The 19,913-nt window shown below is 45.7% G+C and overlaps 2 protein-coding genes across 3 annotated transcripts in view; both read left to right on the plus strand.

The window, feature by feature from the left end:
• Nucleotides 1–2,472, plus strand: part of LOC121922623 (ral guanine nucleotide dissociation stimulator-like 2) — a 12,253-nt gene extending 9,781 nt beyond the window's left edge. The window contains exon 6 of the mRNA XM_042452249.1: nucleotides 2,178–2,472. Coding sequence (XP_042308183.1) covers nucleotides 2,178–2,472 — 295 coding nt within the window. The remainder of the gene's footprint in view (nucleotides 1–2,177) is intronic.
• Nucleotides 2,473–3,997: 1,525 nt separating this feature from the next.
• Nucleotides 3,998–19,907, plus strand: RGL2 (ral guanine nucleotide dissociation stimulator like 2). 2 transcript variants are annotated; one of them, XM_042454360.1, is made up of 13 exons: nucleotides 3,998–4,330; nucleotides 6,780–6,883; nucleotides 8,105–8,189; nucleotides 9,041–9,118; nucleotides 9,770–9,844; nucleotides 10,807–10,839; nucleotides 12,580–12,701; nucleotides 15,163–15,255; nucleotides 15,600–15,726; nucleotides 16,085–16,330; nucleotides 16,781–16,895; nucleotides 17,805–17,884; nucleotides 18,845–18,979. In XM_042454360.1, the coding sequence occupies exons 1-12, from the start codon at nucleotides 4,013–4,015 to the stop codon at nucleotides 17,837–17,839; spliced, it is 1,431 nt and encodes a 476-aa protein (XP_042310294.1). In that variant the 5' UTR covers nucleotides 3,998–4,012; the 3' UTR covers nucleotides 17,840–17,884; nucleotides 18,845–18,979. The 2 variants fall into 2 exon arrangements, with proteins under 2 accessions (XP_042310294.1, XP_042310292.1); XM_042454358.1 differs by lacking the exon at nucleotides 17,805–17,884 and having other exon boundaries at nucleotides 18,845–19,907.
• The last annotated feature ends 6 nt before the right edge of the window (nucleotides 19,908–19,913 follow it).

The following is a 19,913-nucleotide window of genomic DNA, read 5'->3' on the forward strand; positions in this document are numbered from 1 at the left end:
CGGAGTGCGGCCGCGTGTGCAGGGCGCGACCCCCGGGGACCCCTCCAAAAACCCAATCCCTCATTTCTTTAGACTTTGTAAGCGTCTCCATTCCCCAGGAATGGCTCATTTTTGCTAAATGAAAGTTTTTTAAAGCCTAGTGCACACTTGCATGCTCAGAGGCACCGTTAACTTGTCCCAGGCTTCCCTGTCATCCAAACCCATCCAGTCCGGCCAATTTCCGGAACGAAAGGCGTGATCTGGGGTTTTTCAGTCCAGTAATGCAAGAACGAAACCTTGGGAAAACTACACTCACATACAAATGAATTCTCTTTAATAATTAATTGTAATATAGGATGTTAATTTATGGTAATTTTATATATATTGTTGATAATCTGTCATTGGTGGAGATGAATAATATATTAAACAAACAAAACAATATATTAAGCTGTAATTTAATAATTTATAATTAATTGATATAATAAATATTATATTTAATTAATTTAATATGAATAATCCTTTAATTTTATATTTTCATCTTTGGTTATATAACTTATATGTGTTAGATTTCTGCCCTTGGGAGGATATAATTAATAATTTATAATAGTTAATATATTTAATCATAATAGAATAATTTAATACTATATCTTATTTTATTTTATGTTTTTTATTGTGCTCTTGTGGATTGAATAATTTATATAAACAAACAAACAAACAAACAAAATAAAATATATATTTAGACATAAATTTATAATAATGTATAATTTAATTGTGATTAATAAATTTCTGTTTTTAATTAATTTAATTTAACATATTTAATTTTACATTTTCTTTTTGATATATATGTTGAATTCCGTCTTTTGGGGGAATGAATTTAATATCAACTTTAACACAAGCTGCACTGGAGGACCTACAGATTCCTAGAGAGACATTCCGTGCACTCTAATAAATGTTGCGCGAAGACCTAGAGATCCTAGAGAGACACTCTACTAGGCCTTTGTAGTCCTCCACGCAGTCCTATGGCCAGTGTCTGTCGACGTTACCACGAGTTGCCCTGGGACCCAGAGATTCTAGAGAGATACTCTACTAGGCCTTGTAGCCCTCCAGCGCGTCCTATGGCCGTGTCTGTCGGACGTGACCACAGAGTTGCCCTGGAGACCTAGAGATTCCTAGAGAGAAACACTCTACTAGGCTTTGTAGCTCCTCCAGCGCAGTTTTGGTCAGTGTCTTCGACGTTGACCAAGAGTCACCTGGAGGACCTAGAGATTCCTAGACAAGGTACTCACTAGGCCTTTGTAGTCCTCCAGCGCAGCCTATGGCCAGTGTCTGTCGGACGTTGACACAGAGTTGCCTGGAGGACCCAGAGATTCCTAGAGAGCTACTCTAGGCCTTGTAGCTCCTCCAGTGCAACTCATGGTCAGTGTCTGTCAGACGTGACCACCAGAGTTGCCGGAGACCTAGAGATCCTAGAGAGATACTCTACTAGCCTTGTAGCTCCTCCAGCGCAGTCCTATGGCCAGTGTCGTTCGACGTTGACCACAGAGTTGCCCGGAGGAGGACCCAGAGATTCCTAGAGAGAGTACTCTACTAGGCCTTTGTAGCTCCTCCAGCGCAGTCTATGGCCAGTGTCTGTCGACGTTGCCACAGAGTTGCCCTGGAGGACCAGAGATTCTAGAGAGAGTACTCTACTAGGCTTTGTGCTCTCCCGTGCAACTCTATGGTCAGTGTCTGTCAGACGTTGACCAAGAGTTGCCCTGGAGGACTAGAGATTCCTAGAGAGAGTACTCTACTAGGCCTTTGTAGCTCCTCCAGTGCAACTCTATGGTCAGGTCTGTCGGTGTGACCACAGAGTTGCACTAGAAGACCTACAGATTCCTAGAGAGGTATCTGTTTGGTTAAAACCATACCTTTTTTTTTTTGCAGTTTTCCTATATCTGGGGTCTTGTGCCCTAACAACCATGAATGTGGGGGATGGATGCACTACTGCTAATAATAATAATAATAATAATAATTTTTAATCAATATGATGATGATGATGATGAATTAATAATACAAGTAATAATTGTTTTTATTCCTTGTTCTGGGTTCCTCTTCGGTCTCTGGGTGTGGGATGTAGGCAGGCTTTGCAGAAGTACTTTCCCCGGTATTTGGGAGCCTTGGTTTTCCCGCTGACACTTCCCATATCCCTTTGACTGCAGCTCCCTGAGGTCCCTGCTTTGCTCTGCTGGATGGCTTTCCCAAAGACTTGCTGGCGGAGCCTGCCTTGCAAGAGCGGCTGTTGTGTATCGGATGCGTTGGGCCCTTGGAAGGGGCTCCGACCCTGAGAAGACCCCCCTCCTGGCCTTTGGAACACAGGGCGGGCCCCCTAAAGGGCCACGGAGGATGCACGGAGGTGCCACGGAGGCGGCGAGGACTGGCGGGACCCTGACCCCCACTAGTCCGGGGCTTCAGGCGGAGGCGTGGTGCGCCCACTTGACCGCCCCTGAGCTGTGAGTGCCACGGGGGGGGACGCATGTCAAATGCGTTTCTGCGCTTTAACTGCCTGGCCCCATCTTACAGAATCCTGAGATTTGTGTTTGGTGAGATGCCATCTCTCTTTGGCAGTGAAGGGCTAAAGACCTTGCAAACTACAAATCCCAGGATTTCATAAGAGGAGGCTGCAGCACTTAAAAGGGTGCCCAAACTCCAGTATTTGCAACCTCTATCTTGCAAATTTTAATTTATAGATAAGTGATCTGGAGAAAATCTCAAACGATGCTCCGAAGGCTATATCTAAGAGGTTATTTGGCTCGAAATAAATCAATACATCTTGGTACTTCCTGTCTGGACAGATATATCCCGTATTCCCTAAAAATGGGTCCGCAGCCGAAGCTCTCCATTCAGATAAATCCGTGTTGTTCTCATTTGCTTCTCTTGCCTTCTATTATTATTGTTTTTTTCATTTTTGCATATATACACTTGTCCCTCCATATTTGCTGGGTTAGGGGCACAACAAAATAACAAAATAACACCCCGTACCTGAGAGGACACCCTCCTAGGATCTCTAGGGCCTCCAGGGCAACTCTGTGGTCTGACAGACACCACCCATGGAATGTTACCAAGCCTAGCAGAGAGCTCGCTCTAGGATAATCTCAGGTCTTTCTGTGCAACTTTAGTTTAAGTTGGCCCATAGAGTTGCACTGGGGCCTAGAGATTTCTAGAGAGAACATATTAATCAAATCTGTGAATAATCAAATCCACAAATATCAAAGCAGCAAATATGGAGGGATGAGTATATATGTACATACACTGGGCCCTTGTTATCCGCTGAGGTTTGGTTCCAGGATCCCCTGTGGATACCAAAATCCATGGATACTCAAGTCCCATTAAATAGAATGGCAGAGCAAAATGGTATCCCTAATATAAAATGGTTAATTAAGGTTTACTATTTGGAATTTATACTTTTCAATATTTTCAAGCCTTGGATGCTTGAATTGGTGAATAAAAAAAAGTCCATGGATAAGGAAGGGCAACTGTGTGTGTATATATATATGTGTGTGTGTGTGTGTGTGTGTGTGTGTGTGTGTTGCATTTTTCTAATTCCAATCAAGTGAAGAAAAGCAGTCCTGGATATACCGGCTAAGATGAGCCTTTTCATATCCTGCTTTTTGCAATCCTCCCTTGGGGGCGTGTTTTATTGAAAACATTTTTATTTAAGATCCGTTCCCTTGTTCTGCGTGTTTACCTGTTTCCAAATGCTGCAAAGGGAGCTTTGCATGCAAGCCAGGGCTCTGTGATTTGTTTTAATTTTGGGTTCGGATGCTCTCCGCCTGCAACCAAAAAAATAAACTTCTTCCCCTCCGATGGGGCTTTAAAAGCCCCTTTGCTCCGGCGAGCCTTTGCTTTGCTTGACTGGATCCAACGCATTGTCCTTGTTGCCCTACTTTCCGGGGTCCAGGGAGGAGACCCTCTAATGATATGTTTGTGGGGCATTACAGCACTTCACTCATGAGCTTGTTGTTGTTGTTGCTCTCCCTCAGCCTAATTTTTGGCCATGCAGGCCACCCTCTTGTTTCCCTGCAGGAAGGCGCAGTTAGTGCACCGTAGCGCAGGCGTTGCAGTCCAGTTTATGGATGTTTCTCCTCTTTGCCCCCAGGACCTCTTCCTGCGGCTGGTGCCCCACGAGTGCCTGGGCTCCTTGTGGTCTCAGCGGGACAAGAAGGGCCACGAAGGGGCCTGCCCCACGGTCCGGGCCACGGTGGCCCAGTTCAACCTGGTGGCCAGAGCGGTGGTCTTCTCCTGCCTGGGGGACACGGGGCTCAGGGCTGCCCAGCGTGCGCGGCTCCTGGAGAAGTGGATCCAGGTGGCGGAGGTGAGTCCTGCGCGGGCGGCCGGGTGGATCTCCTCCTATGATGATTCAAGGATCCGTCAGAACGAAAATTGGAATCGCCAAAGCAATTGATGCGCACAGAAGAGTTAAGTGAGATGCGGCAACAAAACCTAAAAGCAAAGGCGTAGTCAGAAGCCATTTATTAGAGCTGTTTTTAACTTTTTATTTTTATTTCATTGCAAATAAAATACATAATACATACATAACTAAAAGTTACATTATCCCCTTATTACCCTACCTTAAAACCAGCATAACAAGGCCATTACATCTCAGGTGAGTGCGACGGTCAAGAGCACCTGTTATCAGCTTTGGCTTATTCGCCAGCTGCGCCCATACCTGGCCCAGAGGGACCTTGAAACGGTGGTACATGCTCTGGTAACCTCTAGATTGGATTTCTGCAATGTGCTCTACATGGGGCAACCCTTATGCCTTACCCGGAAGCTACAGTTGGTACAGAATATGGCAGCCAGACTGGTCACTGGTACCTCCAGGGCCAGCCATATTACACCTGTGCTAAGAGACCTGCATTGGCTGCCTATCCGCTTCTGGGCACAGTATAAGGTGTTGGTGATTACCTATAAAGCCCTACATGGCTTGGGCCCAGGATACCTGAAGGACCGCCTCTCCCCATACATTCCGCCCCGCACCCTCAGAACGCCTGGGCAGCAATTACTTAGGGTTCCAGGGGCCAGACTTACCTCCACAACGAGGAGGACGTATTCCATCGCTGCCCCGGCCCTTTGGAACACGCTGCCCATAGAGCTCCGCTCGGCCACCTCCCTGGCTCAGTTTAGAAGGGATTTAAAAACCTTCTTATTTCAAGCTGCATTCCCCGAATGAAGCTCCAGTTCGCCTTCCTCCCTCTTTTGTTGGCAAGTTGGTTGGCTGATGGGTTTTTAATTTGTTTTAATATGTATATCTTGATGTATTGATTTTATTGTGTTGTTCACCGCCCTGATCTTTGGAAGGGCGGTATACAAATAAAAATTTTATTATTATTTATTATTATAAAATACAAGTTAAAATTAATTAAAATGACTGATTTAGGCTAATTTTGCACCCTTTTCGGGACCAGGCCCTTGGCTGGGTTTTTCCTGGCCTCTAAAATAAAGAGGCAACCAGGCTTAAAGGCAAAGGAGGAGTTAGCACTGCTTTGTTGCAGCTGTTTTTTTACTGGGGTCCCTATGGGCAACTAGGTGCCACCCCCAACAAATTGGGCGCCTGGCTTGGATTACAGCTGGTTTTGCAACCCAGGCAGGTGTCTTTAAATAGCTTCTCTTCTACTACAGCCAGCATAGCATAGTGGTTTGGGCATTGGACAATGACTGCAGAGACCCAGATTCGAATCCTTGCTTGGCTATGGAAACACAACTGGATGACTTCTGGCAAGCCGGCCTCAGAGGGAAGGAATGGCCAGGCTCTTCGGAGCCAATCTTGCCAAGAAAACCCTAGGATAGGTTTGTCTTGGAAAAAACACAAATAAATTGCCTCTATCTATCTATCTACCTACCTACCTACCTACCTACCTACCTATTAACTTCTCTAGGAATCTCTTATGTCCTCCAGTGCAACTCTGTGGTCAACCTCTGACCATAGAATCCGCCTTGAGTTCCCATTCCAGGAATAAGGCAGGAAATAAATAATAGAATCAAGCTACAAATCTCTGTAGAAGTGTTCTCTCTAGGAATCTCTATGCAACAATGCAACTCTATGGTCAACATCTGGCAGAAGCTGACCATAGAAACTGCCTCCCTATACTGTGAGGAAGGCGGGATATAAACATAATACTAATAATCATAATTGAATTATACTGGAGGACTTAAAAATCCCTAGAGAGGTGTTCTCTCTAGGAACCTCTAGGTCCTCCAGCACAACTCTATGGTCACCTTCTGGAAGAGTTGCGCTGGAGGACCTAAAAATCGCTAGAGAGAACATAGTAATCAAATCTGCAAATAGTCAAAGCCGCAGATGCGGAGGGATGACCGTACTTTATATTATTCTCCATCGTTTTAGCTGGTTTAAAACCATTTGCTTTAAAGCAAGAGGCAGATACATTTTTGTTGCCTTTTGTTTGTGTGCCTTCGAGTCGTTTCCGACTTATGGCGGCCCCAAGGCGAACCAACCCTGGGTTTTCTTGGCAAGATTTGTTCGGAGGAGGTTTTCCATTGCCTCCCTGTGAGGCTGAGAGAGTGGGACTTGCCCAGAGTCACCCACTGGGTTTCCATCATGGCCAATTCAGGATTCGAACCCTGTTCCCTAGAGCCATACTCCAACACAAAAACCACTATACCATACTGGCTGCGTTTTTAGCCTTTTAAAGTTATGGTGATTTGTTGTCTTAAATTGATTTATCTTGCACCGCTGTGAGCTCTTCGGATGTAAATGAGTGAATTAACTTTTTTGGGGGGGTCTCCCCGATCTTCCTCCCCAGGAATGCTTCTTCCTCCGGAACTTCTCCTCGCTGTACGCCGTGGTCTCGGCCCTCCATTCCACGCCTTTGCACCGCCTCAAGAGGACCTGGGAGGAGACCTCCAGGTTGGGAAACCCCTCCGTCGTGACCCGGGGTGGGCAACGCACCAGACCCCCGTTCTGCAGCCCCTGGAAGCCCCCAACCCTTTCAAAAAATTAAAATTTTGCACATATTTTTGGGTAATTTTTACCCCCCAAAATGGCAGACTGAGCTGAAAGCCAGCCAAAGATGTATCAGTTTATATCCCCTTCAAATCTTTCCCTGCGCAGTCAGCAAAATGGTGGCCACAAGTGGCACAGATAGCATTTCCAGATTTGTCTAGACTGTATGAAGTTGTCATGATTTGTTATTTTCAAATACAGTTCCCCCCACATTTGCGGCTTTGACTTTTACAGATTTGGTTATTTGCGGTTTTGATTCATATGTCCTCTCTGGGAATCTCTGGGTCCTCCAGCGCAACTCTGCCAGAAGTTGTCCATAGAGTTGTGCTGGGAACCTAGAAATTCCTAGAGAAAACACCTCTCTTTGCATTGACAGGTCCTTCAGCCTGATTCTGTGGTCAAATTCTGACAGATGTTGACCACAGAGTTACACTAGAGGACCTGCAGATTCCTATAAAGGATAGTGGGATTTTTTGTTTGTGATTTTTCGACGTTCATGGGGATCCTTCACCCCAAACCGCATACTTCCTTGCAAAGGGCAGGCACAGATCCAGGAATCATGTGTGGAGGTTGCAAGGAAATTGCAAAGGAGTCTGCAAAGACATTGGTATCTCCTTCTTTATACCAGTTACAATACCCTCCTCAGGGTGGTCCCCTTGGTCTCCTGGGGATTAAACTGCATTTAATTTTGCAACAAGGTTAGGGTTTCCATAACCTCCAGTGGCCTCAATTTGGCAGAAATAGTCCCCATTAATCCTTTGCCATCCCATTTTCTCAGCTGCTTGTACAATGTCCCGGTTTCTCCTGCTTTCCTCCTTTGTCCTCAGCTTATTTGCATTGCATACCCTCCAAATATTCTGAATTTCCAGGGACCGTCCTGATTGATCCTCTGCCTTCACACTTTCTCAGATGCTTTCAAAATGTCCCAGTTGCTTGCCTCCTTTGTCCTCAGCATCCTTCCATTGCTACAAAACTGAGTCCAAAGTGCAAATGTGGCCCTTTTCTCTCTTGGGGCTGGGAAGCTCTTTTGGGTTTGCTGTAGCCTGATGTGGCTTCTTCTCTTGCCTTCTCTCCCCTCCTTATATCTCCAAATTCCCTCCTTATATCCCCAATTTTCCTCCGCAGGGACTGCCTCCGCTGCTACGAGGAGCTCAGCGCCATCTGCTCCGAGGAGGACAACTACAGCCAGAGCCGGCGGCTCCTCTTCCAGGTACACAGCGACCCAGATGGACTCGGCCCTTTCCTTCCAAAGTTGTGATGGTCTGATTACTTGCACCAAAACCGACACTGCCTTGCCTTGAACTCTCCCACCCAACTGTCTAGATTTGGCTGGGAGAGTCCCAGTCAATCCTCTGCCATCCCACTTTCTCAGCTGCTTTTAAAAGGTCCTGGTTTCTCCCTTCTACTCCACCTTCGTCCCCAGCTTACTTTCATTGCAAACCCTCCAGCTGCCCCAATTTGTCAGGGACAGTCCCGATTATTTTTGCACCTGCTTTTAAACTGCCTCGGTTTCCTCTTTCCTTCACCCCCCGCTTTCTCCCTTTTGTCCCCAAAGGCTGCAAACTAGTTCAAAGTGCAAGAGGCGAAGTCAGTTCTATGATTCTATTCTATGATTCATAAAGCAGAGGCAATGTGCAGGTGCATAATGCAACAAATGAATATATTTATAAAGAAAAAAAGCAAAACAAATTAAATTCAGGGCCATGTAGAGGAGACTTGTTGCCCCGTTGAGATGAAGTGAAAGAAAGAAATTGCCCCAGGAGCTTTCCTAGACATCAGTCTACTTCCTCAGATGCATTTGGTGGAGTGAAAGCCAGGTACAGATATATATGCCATTGGTATGTGAGGAGATCAACTCAAATTACAAATGCTTTGTGTATAGAGATGAAGTTGCAGGTCCAGTTTTAACGATGGTCATTAGTGCACAAAGCCAAAGGAAACTGATCTCGGTGAATGGAGATGAAGTGGCAGGTCCAGTTTTGCAAAGCCTGTCTCCTGCCATGTTTAATAGGATTGCCCTCTCTCTTTCCCCTCATCTCTATCTTCCGGACCCTTGGAAAGGAAGGGGCGCCCAGAGGATTCGGTGCGGATCTTGCCACGCGGAGGCATCAACGGCGGTCCCTAGAGCAGCGACCAACAGTAAGCGCTCTGGAGAGACGACTAGTCCTGGGACAACCAGTGGATGGTTTTGACTACAGCTCCCACCATCCCCTGTCCTTAGGCTTGCTGGCCAGGGATGATGGGTGTTAGAGTCCCAAATATTGGAGTGTTGGACCTGGGCTGGCTTAGACCTGTTGAATTTGGAAATGGTGGGGGGGAGTATACTGGGTTTCTCTTTAGCCACCCCCAAATTGTGGAATGACCTGCCAGGAGAGATTCAACCACTGAATTATGCCCTCTGGATTCAAAACAGCATTGAAGACTAATCTCTTCTTGCAGGAGATGATCCAGATGATTTTTTAAAATTTGCAAATGGGCCCCTGAGCAAATCTTGCTAAGAAACCCCATCATCCTTTGGGCAGCGGCAGTCCTTTTCGTGCCCTGCTACTCTTTTTTTCTTATCGGTTTGTTTTAAGAAACCCCCTTGCTTTGCACCCATGGCCCTGTTGCCAAATGCAAGAAATCCAATTTCCTTCTGTGCATGCTTTATTTTGCTGCTGGACAAAAATATGTCTGGATGGATATTGCAATAATTTATGGAGGGGGCAGGGTTTAAGGCTGGACCCAGATGGGGAGTTTCATCATTTCTTAATCTCTGTCTTCCTTTCCCCATTCTCCCCAAATACTCAGGGGGTGGTCCCCTACCTGGGCACTTTCCTGAAGGACTTGGTGATGTTGGATGCAGCAACACGAAACCGGCTGAAGGTGAGCAAGAGGAAGGGCTGAAACACCCCCCCCCCCAACCAGAGGGGTGCATGGAGATGCATGACCCTAAAACCCATTAACACGGACCCCATACACACAACTGTGTGCCCTGTTTGATCCTCACCCAGCACCCGCTGCAGGCGGAAATTCAACTGGTTGCAGGTGGCACAAGCCTGCCAGACCCCAAAGGGGGGTCTATGAAGATCGGTGACCCCTATGATTTGCCCCACATACATATATATATATATATATATATATATATATAGGAGCACCATTTGCTTCTCTATACTTGTGAGTTTGCTTAATTTTTTCTAAGGGCAGCCTGGAAAACCGAGTCTCCAGTCAAGAATAAAGTCACGATTAAAATACAGTGGTCCCTCCCTATCTGTTGGGGTTAGGGTTATTGTTAGGGTTGGGGTTGGGGTGAAGGACCTGCTTTAAAGTGGGAAAACCACAAATAATAATGAAAAAACAATATTCTTTTTATGTGAGAAGACACCTCTCTAGGAATCTCCAGGTCCTCCAGGATAGCTCTATGGCCAATATCTGCCAGAGCTTGACCATAGAATCAAGCTGGAGGACCTACAAATGCCTAGAGAGGTTTTTTTCTAGGAACTTCTAGGTCCTCCAGCATAACTCTATGGTAAACGATTGACAGAATTGCACTGGAGGACCTGGAGATTCCTAGGGAGAATGTATTAATTCAGTCCGCAAATAATAAAACCCAGAAAAGTCAAAGCGGCAAATGCGGAGGGCCAATTGTAACTCCTCCTAAGAGACAATTAAACATCCTTGATTTCACATTCTTTAAACATTGGGGTTTAATGTTTCATTGCATTATTTTGTGGGTGAAGTAGCTTCTCCTTTCCTCTGGGAAGGCAGGGAGTTGCAAAAGAGAGTTTATTTTCTTGCAGTATCTATGCGCGCCTTGCACTAAATCCATCTCTCTCCCTTTATTTCAGAACGGGTACATTAACTTCGAGAAGCACCGAAAGGTATGTATGAGGCTAACTGAAACTGTGCGTGAAATGTAGGACACTGATGAAAAATGTAGGACCCCTTGCCAGATAAAAGCTGAAAACACTCACGTAAACATAGATGTATTTCCTCTGGTTTGTGCACCGCTCTGTTATTTCTGTTTTATGTTTCTATTCCATGTTTCCATTTTGAACAAATGATCTTTTAAAATATTGTAATTGTTTAATTCCATTTTAATTGTCGCTTTTGTAAGTTTTTAATTGTATTATGTTTTTAGACTGTTAAGCCGCTGTGAGCCCCAATTCTGAGAGAAAAGCAAGAATCAAATTAATATAATAATAATAATACTCAAAACCAGTTCCAGTTTTGGGAGAAAGGCAGGATCTAAGCAATAATAACAGCAATAACCTCCTAGACATTGCCAAATAAAAGCGAAAAACACGATACAGAAACATAAATTTCATTCCTTCTGGCTTATGTACAGCTGTCTTACATATTATGTCCTCAACCCTATTTTTCTGATGAACTTACCTCCATTAAGAAGTGTTGCTGGTTTGCAGTATATTAATTTAAAATAGATAAAATGAAAATAGTGTTTAAAATTGTACTTTGCTAATCACAAACCCTTGACTGGATCTACATTTGAATTATCCCTTTCCTTTGTTGCTTGTCCTGAGAACTCTTTCTTTATATATATAATTGTTTTTCACCTTCACAAAAACATATATATTTCGACACGCGCTCAATGATAGAATTACAATTAAGATGACAGTATTTCTAATATCTTGCTCATTACCTTCTTAAACCATCAAACGAGGCAGTATTTACACATGTATTTTACACATGTCAGTTATTATCCTAAGTATTAACCACAAGCAATACTCACAAAGTAACCCTTTTCTTCCTTTAAAAATTCAATCAAGGCTTCCCAATTTTAAAAAAATCCTTCCAATGATTTTTTTCTTAATCAAGCCAGACAATTGATCAATATCTAGAAAGTCATATAGTTTCCTAATCCATTTATCTATATCTGGTAGAGCAGCATAAAGTATTCTTGCTGCATTTATCATGTAAAAAAGCAATTTACCGTACTTTATTTCTATTTGTTCGTCCTCAATCATGTTTAGAAGATACATTTTAGGATTTGCTTGTTCGTTAATGTTAATAATCTTCGTATGTATCAATGACCAATACATTTTTGCTTTTTTACAACCCCACCAACAATGGTACCATTGGTTCCAAACTCTACATTTCCAACGTTTATTGTTTGCATTTTTATTCATTTTAGCTAAAATATATGGTGTTATGTGCCATCTAAAATTGCATTTTGATTAAGTTTTCTTTTAGTCTGCGCTGAAAACTCTTTGAATGGCTGCCCTGTGACTTCCAGCAGCTCATTACCCAGCGCATTCGTTGTCCTTTTTTCTGTCCGAGAAACAAATGCTCACCCTGAGCTCTGGGTGCGAATTTTGTATGCTGCAGCTCCTGGGGAAAAAAGGAGGACCTGAGAAGGCTCCATCCTATTGCCTTTATTTGCTGTGAGCACAGACTGCCAAGGAGACAAATGTCTCAAAGGGGAACAGCAAATGTGTTAGTCAATGGCCTTCTTGGTCATCCTCTATGCAGATGACGTTTTGGAATTCCTCCTAGACCCAAGGCGGAAATGGAGGACATGTTTGTTACCCAAGGAGGGTGCAAGCGATGCGACGGGAATGCGATGTGGATTAATGCCTTCCTCTCTTCTCTTCTTCTCCCAGGAGTTTGAGATCCTGACCCAGCTGCGCCTCCTGCAAGCCAACTGCCGCAACTACGCCTTGAACCCAGACCCGGTGCTCCGCGGCTGGTTCCGGCGCCTGCCCAGCCTCAGCGAGACCCAAAGGTGGGCAGAGGGGTGGGTTTTATGCCAAAAGGCACACAGGGTTGCACCCTTCGGACTTTCAAAACCAGTTTGACCAGTTGAGGCCATCCTGTTATCTGAAAGGCTTGGGACCAGAAATGCTTTGGATTTCAGATTTTGTAGGTTTTTGGAATACTGTATTTGCATTTATCTACTGAGATACGGTTGGCCCTCCATATCCACAGAGTCTTTATCCATGGATTCAAGCACCCACACCTTGCAAAAATAAAATTATACAGTCCACCCTCCATTCTTGCGGTCTTTGGATTCGCGTCCCTCGCTTAAGCAAATGGAGGGACGAATGGAGGGTGAATGAATGGGGTGCATGTCTGTGCCTATATTCAAGCCAATGGGGCTTGCATGTAGGTGAAATTCTGCTTTTGTGAGGAGCTCTGGATCCTCACGAAAAAGGAGGGGCAACTGTGTGTGTGTGTGTGTGTGTGTATACACACGCACGCATGCACACATATGTGCATATACAATCGGCCTGCTGTTTTTGCGAGGGATCTGTTCCAGAAACCATAGAAACATAGAGTTGGAAGAGACCACAAGGGCCATCCAGTCCAACCCCCTTCTGCCATGCAGGAAATCCAAATCAAAGCATCCCTGACAGATGGCCATCCAGCCTCTGCTTAAAGACCTCCAGGGAAGGAGACTCCACTACACTCCAAGGATATTAGCTACTCAAGCCCCATAGGCTTCAATGGGGTGCGTGCCTGCGAGTGTGTGCAGAGTGTGTGCTGTGGGGGTGCGCCCCATTGAAAATAATGGAGGTCGCCTCTCTGTGAATATTCAAGACCACGGACCTTAAGTTCTTGAGAACGGAGGGGCGACTGTAGATATAAACAGTTGGTCCTCCACATTTGCGGCTTTTGACCTTTATTTGCTTTTTCAGTCCATATGTCCTCTCTAGGAATCTCTTGGTCCTCCAGCAGAACTCTGCTGGAAGTTGACCCTAGAGCTGTACTGACAGAGAACCTAGAAGTTCCTAGAGAAAACACTTCTCTAGGCATGTGTAGGTCCTCCAGAATGATTCTATGATCAACTTCTGCCAGATGCTGACCATAGAGTTGCACCGGAGGACTTGGAGACTCCTAGAGAGGTGTTTTCTCAGGTGAAAAGAACAGTGGGACTTTTTATTTGCATTTTTGGGACTTCACAGGGGGTCCTTGACCGCTAACCCCAGCAGATGGGGAGGGACCATTGCCAGTTCCAAAAGTGAAGTGTGATTTTGCTGTTTCATAGAAGGGGCACCATTTAACTACCAATTGTATTGGATGGGACAGGAACGGCCATGGATTTTGGTCTCCACGGAGGGTCCTGGAACCCAGCCCCACAAATGACTGAGGGTCTCCACTATTTTGGAGACGGGACCCAAGTCATGAAATTCATTTATGTTTCATATACAGTTTGAGCCCCTCTAATGTGGAATGGCAAAATCTGATATATTCCAAGAAGCCAAACCCTTTTAAAGGAGCGGCTGCAGCAGAGCGACCCCTTTGCTTTCTGACACTTCCATGTCCACAAACTGTTAGGAGCCCTGGTGGTGCATTGGTTAAATGCCTGTACTGCAGCCACTTACTCAAAACCATAAGGTTGCGAGTTCAATACCAGCAAAAGGGCTCAAGCTTGACTCAGGCTTGCATCCTTCCAAGTAGGTCGCTAAAATGAGTACCCAGATTGTACCCAGATAGTAATCGCTCAGTCCTCCAGCACAACTCTATGATCAACATCTGGCATAAATTGACCATAGACTCAGAGTGGAGGACCTACAAATGCTTAGAAAAAGAGTTCTCTCTAGTAATCTCTCAGTCCTCCAGCACAACTCTATGGTCAACATCTTGGAGAAATTGAGCAGAGAATCGTGATGAAGGACCTACAAATGCTCTAGGAACCTGTATGGTTAGAGTCGCACTGGAGGACCTGCAGATTCTTAGAGAGAACATTTTAGTCAAATCCATGAACAATCAAGTTTGCAAAAGTCAAAGCAGCAAAAGCGAATATTCCAAAATCCATTCTGAAATCCATAACACTTCTCATCTCAAGCATTTCAGGTAATAAGAGAGACTCCACAAAGAGAAAAGAGAGATGTGCAAAATAAAGGAATAGAAAATGATTGCAATGGTAGGCGAATGGGGTGCAAACAAGTGATATGAATAATAATTATTATATTATGTTGTAATATAATATGATATATGCTATAATATATGTAATATAATATAGTATATGTTACATCTGAAATTAAGCTACCGTAGTTTAATTCTGTTTCCATGTGCAAATTTGTATGTTTTCAATGGTACTGTTTTGATTGTAAGTCACTTTGTGTCCCAATTTTGGAGGGGAAAGCGGAATATAAATAATAACAACAATGATAATACTAATAACAATAATAATTTAGTGTTAGATACTGACGCTCCCCCTTTTTCTCTCTTGTCTATCCCAGCTACCAGCTTTCCTGTGCCATTGAGCCTCTGGGAGAAGGAGGGACCCCAGCCAAACCCGTGAAGCCCACCCTGGTTATCACCCACTGCACCGAGTGAGAGGACGATGGGTCTGGGGGTGATGGGTGCATGAGTGGACAGACTTACGGGCCCCTCTTCCTCTCCCTACCAGACACTTGGCATCCTAGAGTTGGAAGCAAGACCCCAAGGGGCCATCCAACCCCCATCCTCCGAAAGGCAGGAAATACTTACAACTAAGAAGGTTGGACTGGATGGTTCTGGGGGGGGGGGTTCCCTTCCAACTCTAGGATCCTATGTATTCCTGCATGGCAGAAAGCAAAAGGATGGGAAGGGGTCCTATGGTCAGGTGGGGAAGGAGGAGCCCCCCTCTAATGGGATTTCTCTGTCTCCCTCTTTCTCTCTGGATGGGATCATGCAGCCTCCTTGCCTCCCTCAGCATGAGCACCCTGGTTCCCTGGGACCAACCCTGCTCCCCGAACCCTCCTCCGGACCTTCTCCTTCCGCCTCTGTCAAGCTCCGGTCAGGGACAAGACCGCCTTCCCCAGGTGAGTGAGTCAGTGAGCCAGAGATAGAGGGGCCAGCAGGGATGGAGGGGATTGTTTGTTGTTCTTGTTGTTCCAAATCTAGGATCCTATGTATTCCTCCATGGCAAAGGTAATTTGTGACTTAAGGTGAACCTAGACAAAGCTGTCATGGGGGTTTCTTGGCATGGTTGTTCAGAGGAGGCTTGCCATGGCCTTCCCCTGAGGCTGAGAGCGCATGACTTGCTGAAGGATCTCTGGTTTCCAGAGCCATCAGACCACTATGTCACGTTGGTTCCAGGCTTTGAGGTACCTAGAGCCCTTTTCGGTTGCCCTCCTTCTTATCCCATCTTCACTGACTCTTGCTACTCTTTCCTTCCAGCACACAAAGTGGCCTTCCGTCTCATCCTTGGACACTGTGTCCGAAAGCACCGCGCCCACTTCTCCCGGGGGCCTGGCCCCTCCGCCCCCCCAGGGGGGCACCTTCATCAAGGGGCACCGCCGCTCGGCCTCCTGTGGGGCTGCCTACCCTGCAGCCCCAAACACTGCGTCGTCCGCGGGCTCCGAGTGCCGCATCATCCGCGTGAGAATGGCGCTGCAGGACGGGACCCTCTACAAGAGCATCCTGGTGAGGAGCAATGGGGGGCACAAAGGCACATATACACACCTATACAATCCCTGGGTCCTTTTCCAGGAATAGGGAGCCTGTAAACTCCAGGAGGTATTATTATTCAGATTATTATTGTTATTATTATACACGTATCAATTCAAAAGCTGACAAGACATATGCATATTAATCCTGCAATAAGCTTATCTTGTAAGCTGCCTTGGGAGAAAGGCGGCATAGAAATTAAAATGAAATAAAATAAATCCTAAAACAATTCACATTTAAAATTTACAGTTTAAATCATCAGGTCAGCCTGCAGAATGCTACATTCATATATTTCATCATAGTGGAGTGCTTCAGACCTGAACTGATTACATTGATTGACTGATTGATTGAAAAAATGACTTGGACATGTACAGACCTGTGCAACGTTTCTGTCCAGAGCAAATGACGTCTCTCCTGTCCTTGTAGGTCACCAGCCAAGACAAGGCCCCCGCTGCCATCGCGAAGGCGCTGGAGAAACACAACCAGGATCGAAGCCTGGCCTCCCAGTATGAACTGGTGCAGCTTCTCCCAGACGGCCGAGGTGGGCATTGTGGGTCTGCAGAGGGGATTTGGGGAGCGGCGTTTGACAGAGAACCCCATTTGGTACAATGCGCCTTGCATCACCTCTTGGATATTTCTTTAAAGTCAATGGATTTTAATGGATGCAGTGCTTCAAAAGTACGGTCAGCTCTCCACATTTGCGGCTTTTCAGATTTTAATATTTGCAGCCTTGATTAATATGTTCTCTCTAGGAATCTCTAGGTCCTCCAGTGTAACTTTGCCAGAAGTTGACCACAGAGTTGTGCTGAGACAACCTAGAAGTTCCTAGAGGAGACACTTCTCTAGGCATTCGGAGGTCCTCCAGCATGATTCTATGATCCACGTCTGGCAGATGTTGACCATAGATCTGCACTGGAGGATGCAAGTGTCATAGAGCCATAAAGTGGGAAGGAGAGATCCCTAAAGGGTCATCTAGTACTGCCATGCAGGAATACACAACTCAAGCACTCCTGAGGGATACCCAGCCAGTTTCCTTGAATTGTGGTGCCCAGAACTGGACACAATATTCCAGGCGAGGTCTGACCAAAGCATGAATGTTATTGTGTGCCTTCAAGTCATTTCTGACTTACGACGACCCTAAGGCGGACCTATAATAGGGTGTTCTTGGCAAGATAAGTTCAGAGGAGGTTTGCCATCCAAAGCAGAATATAGTGGCACTGTGACTTCCCTCAATCTAGACATTATACTCCTATTGATGCAGCCTAGAATTGCATTGGCCTTTTTAGCTGCTGCATCACATTGTTGTCATATGTTCAACTGCTGGTCTACTAAGAGCCCAAGATCTCTTGCACATGCACTTCTTCTAGCCGCACATCCTGTATTTGTTTCCATGAGAACTAGACGCAGCATTCAAAATAGCCTCATTGTCTCTTTCCCTGCTCCCACACAGCTCCAGGTCTGAATCCCATTGGTAAACCCCACTAGAGGAGACTTTCCAGGCTCCGGAGACTTCTTCATGAGGCTAAAGAGGTTAAAAATCATACTAGATCATACATTTTGTCAAGATGCAGCTCTTGTTGTTCTGGGTTGAGATGGCATGGAAGGCTATCCATTCAGAGCTTCTGGGAGACAAAGAGTTGTAAAGTCCAGGGAATAAAATTTAAGCTCCATTAGTAACACAAAAAGGTATTTCCTTTGAGATCCATGAGTTTAGAAGAACATTGAGAAGCCAAGTGATGATGTCCTAGGAGAGTCGGTTGAAGCTGACCGGTGAAAGATGGGGAATGACGGAGGCAGGTGGATGGACAGGGACTGAGAAACGGCCGACTCTTGGTGCTGACCTTAAGGCCTGGGAGAAGCCCTGCTTCAGCAGATCCCAAAACATAAATAGCTTTAAAGGTCAACAACCAGCCCTATAAAACTGAGAACCTGATTTAGTCACGCATGCGCAGAGTAGTGTTTTGGATTTTGGAACATCTATATTTGCATACATGTACATAGACTGCATTTGCACTGCAGAAGTAACCTGGTTTGACCCACTTTAACTGCCATGGCTTAATGCTATGGAATTCTGGGAACTGTAGTTTGTTGCAGCACCAACAAACTACAGTTCCCATGATTTCACAGCACTGAGCCATGGCAACTAAAGTGGTGTCAAACTGGGTTACTTCTGCAGTGTGGATGCAGCCGTAATGAGATATCTTGGAGATGAGACCCAAGTCTAAACACAAAATTCATTGATGTTTCGTAGACACCTTGTTCACATAACCAGAAGGCAATTTTACACATCATATTTCATACATAATATTAACACAAAATATTTGGTAGTAATATTCTATGCATAATACGGTGGGTCCTTGGTGGTTTCCATGGGGGGTCCAGCAGAGGAATTAGAGAGCCGTAAAAGGGGAAACGTGGCGGAGGGTCAGGCCTTGGCAAAGTCTGGGATGATGGCCTCTTGATCCTTCTTGTCTTTCTTTTTACCCGCAGAACTGGCTTTCCCACCAACGGCCAACGTCTTTTACGCCATGAACAACTCATGCCAGGACTTCATGCTTCGAGCCAAGCAGCCGCGGGAGAAAGCGCTCCCACGGACAGCCACACCACCAGCCGCTCCCAGGAGCCCTACGCCGAGGCGGGTGGAAATCAGTGCCACCTTCCCCAAGATCAAGGCCACCGGCCGCAAGATCGCCAAAGCCTTGTTCTGAGGCAGATGAGGAAAGGCCTCCTCTCCCACGGGGGACCTGAACTCGGACCCAGTGGGCAAGAAAGCTGCACACTGATGATACATTGGTTTTGCTCCCCGATGCGTCAAAATCGGTGCCCGTCATGACAACTATTGTGACACTGGATGAACACTGGTCTTCCCAAGGAACTGGACGCCTCACGTAGATTTCGGAGCCAGGGATGGCAATCGGCGCTGCGCAGGTCTACTTATTTTCAGCGTTCAGGACATCTCAACTGATAGACACCGTAAAGCTGCACAAATGATACATTTGACTACTTTAAGCACCAAAGAGTTTCCATTTTGCGATGTCTGCCGTGCACTTCCTCTTGGCGTCATGGCTGACGTCCTGTTTTTTGCAAGAGTACCTGTCTGCTTTTGGGTTTGGCTCCTATGCTCCCACCCCATGCCTTAACTCTGTGACTGTTTGCAGTGAAACTGCGGAATGATGCTGTCGTTCTGAGGCCTTACTTCCTGCGTAGATAGGAAGCGCCATTGCGGTGGTTACGGAGGTGGCCATCTTAGGCGGCCCAGATGCTGAGCTCGTTTGTGGTCTGCTCTATCCATGGGAAGTTTCAACAGAGCAGTCGGGGGAAAGCAGAGCGATTACGGACACTTTTGCATATTAAGCTAACGCAAAAACCAAAATGGAGTCAGAAGGGGATGGGGCGGTTTTCTCAGGGAGATTCTCAGCCAAAGAGCCCACCTTCTTCTGCAAAGCTCAGCATCAGTGCGCTTGGCTTCTGGGTGCAATTAAACACTAATTACTGTTGGCTTTTTGTGGGTTTTTCAGGTTCTGTGGCCATGTTCTAGTAGTTCCTGACGTTTCGCCAG

This window comes from Sceloporus undulatus, chromosome 2 (genome assembly GCF_019175285.1).
Source record: "Sceloporus undulatus isolate JIND9_A2432 ecotype Alabama chromosome 2, SceUnd_v1.1, whole genome shotgun sequence".
NCBI classification, from domain to species: Eukaryota; Metazoa; Chordata; class Lepidosauria; order Squamata; family Phrynosomatidae; genus Sceloporus; species Sceloporus undulatus.

Excerpts from the sequence above, each read along its gene's own strand:
- RGL2 (XM_042454358.1), top strand. The coding sequence starts at position 4,013 with ATGCAGGCCACCCTCTTGTTTCCCTGCAGGAAGGCGCAGTTAGTGCAC. Across the intron at positions 6,884-8,104 it reads ACCTGGGAGGAGACCTCCAG|GGACTGCCTCCGCTGCTACG; the intron begins GTTGGGAAACCC and ends TTTCCTCCGCAG. Across the intron at positions 15,256-15,599 it reads GTTATCACCCACTGCACCGA|CCTCCTTGCCTCCCTCAGCA; the intron begins GTGAGAGGACGA and ends GGGATCATGCAG.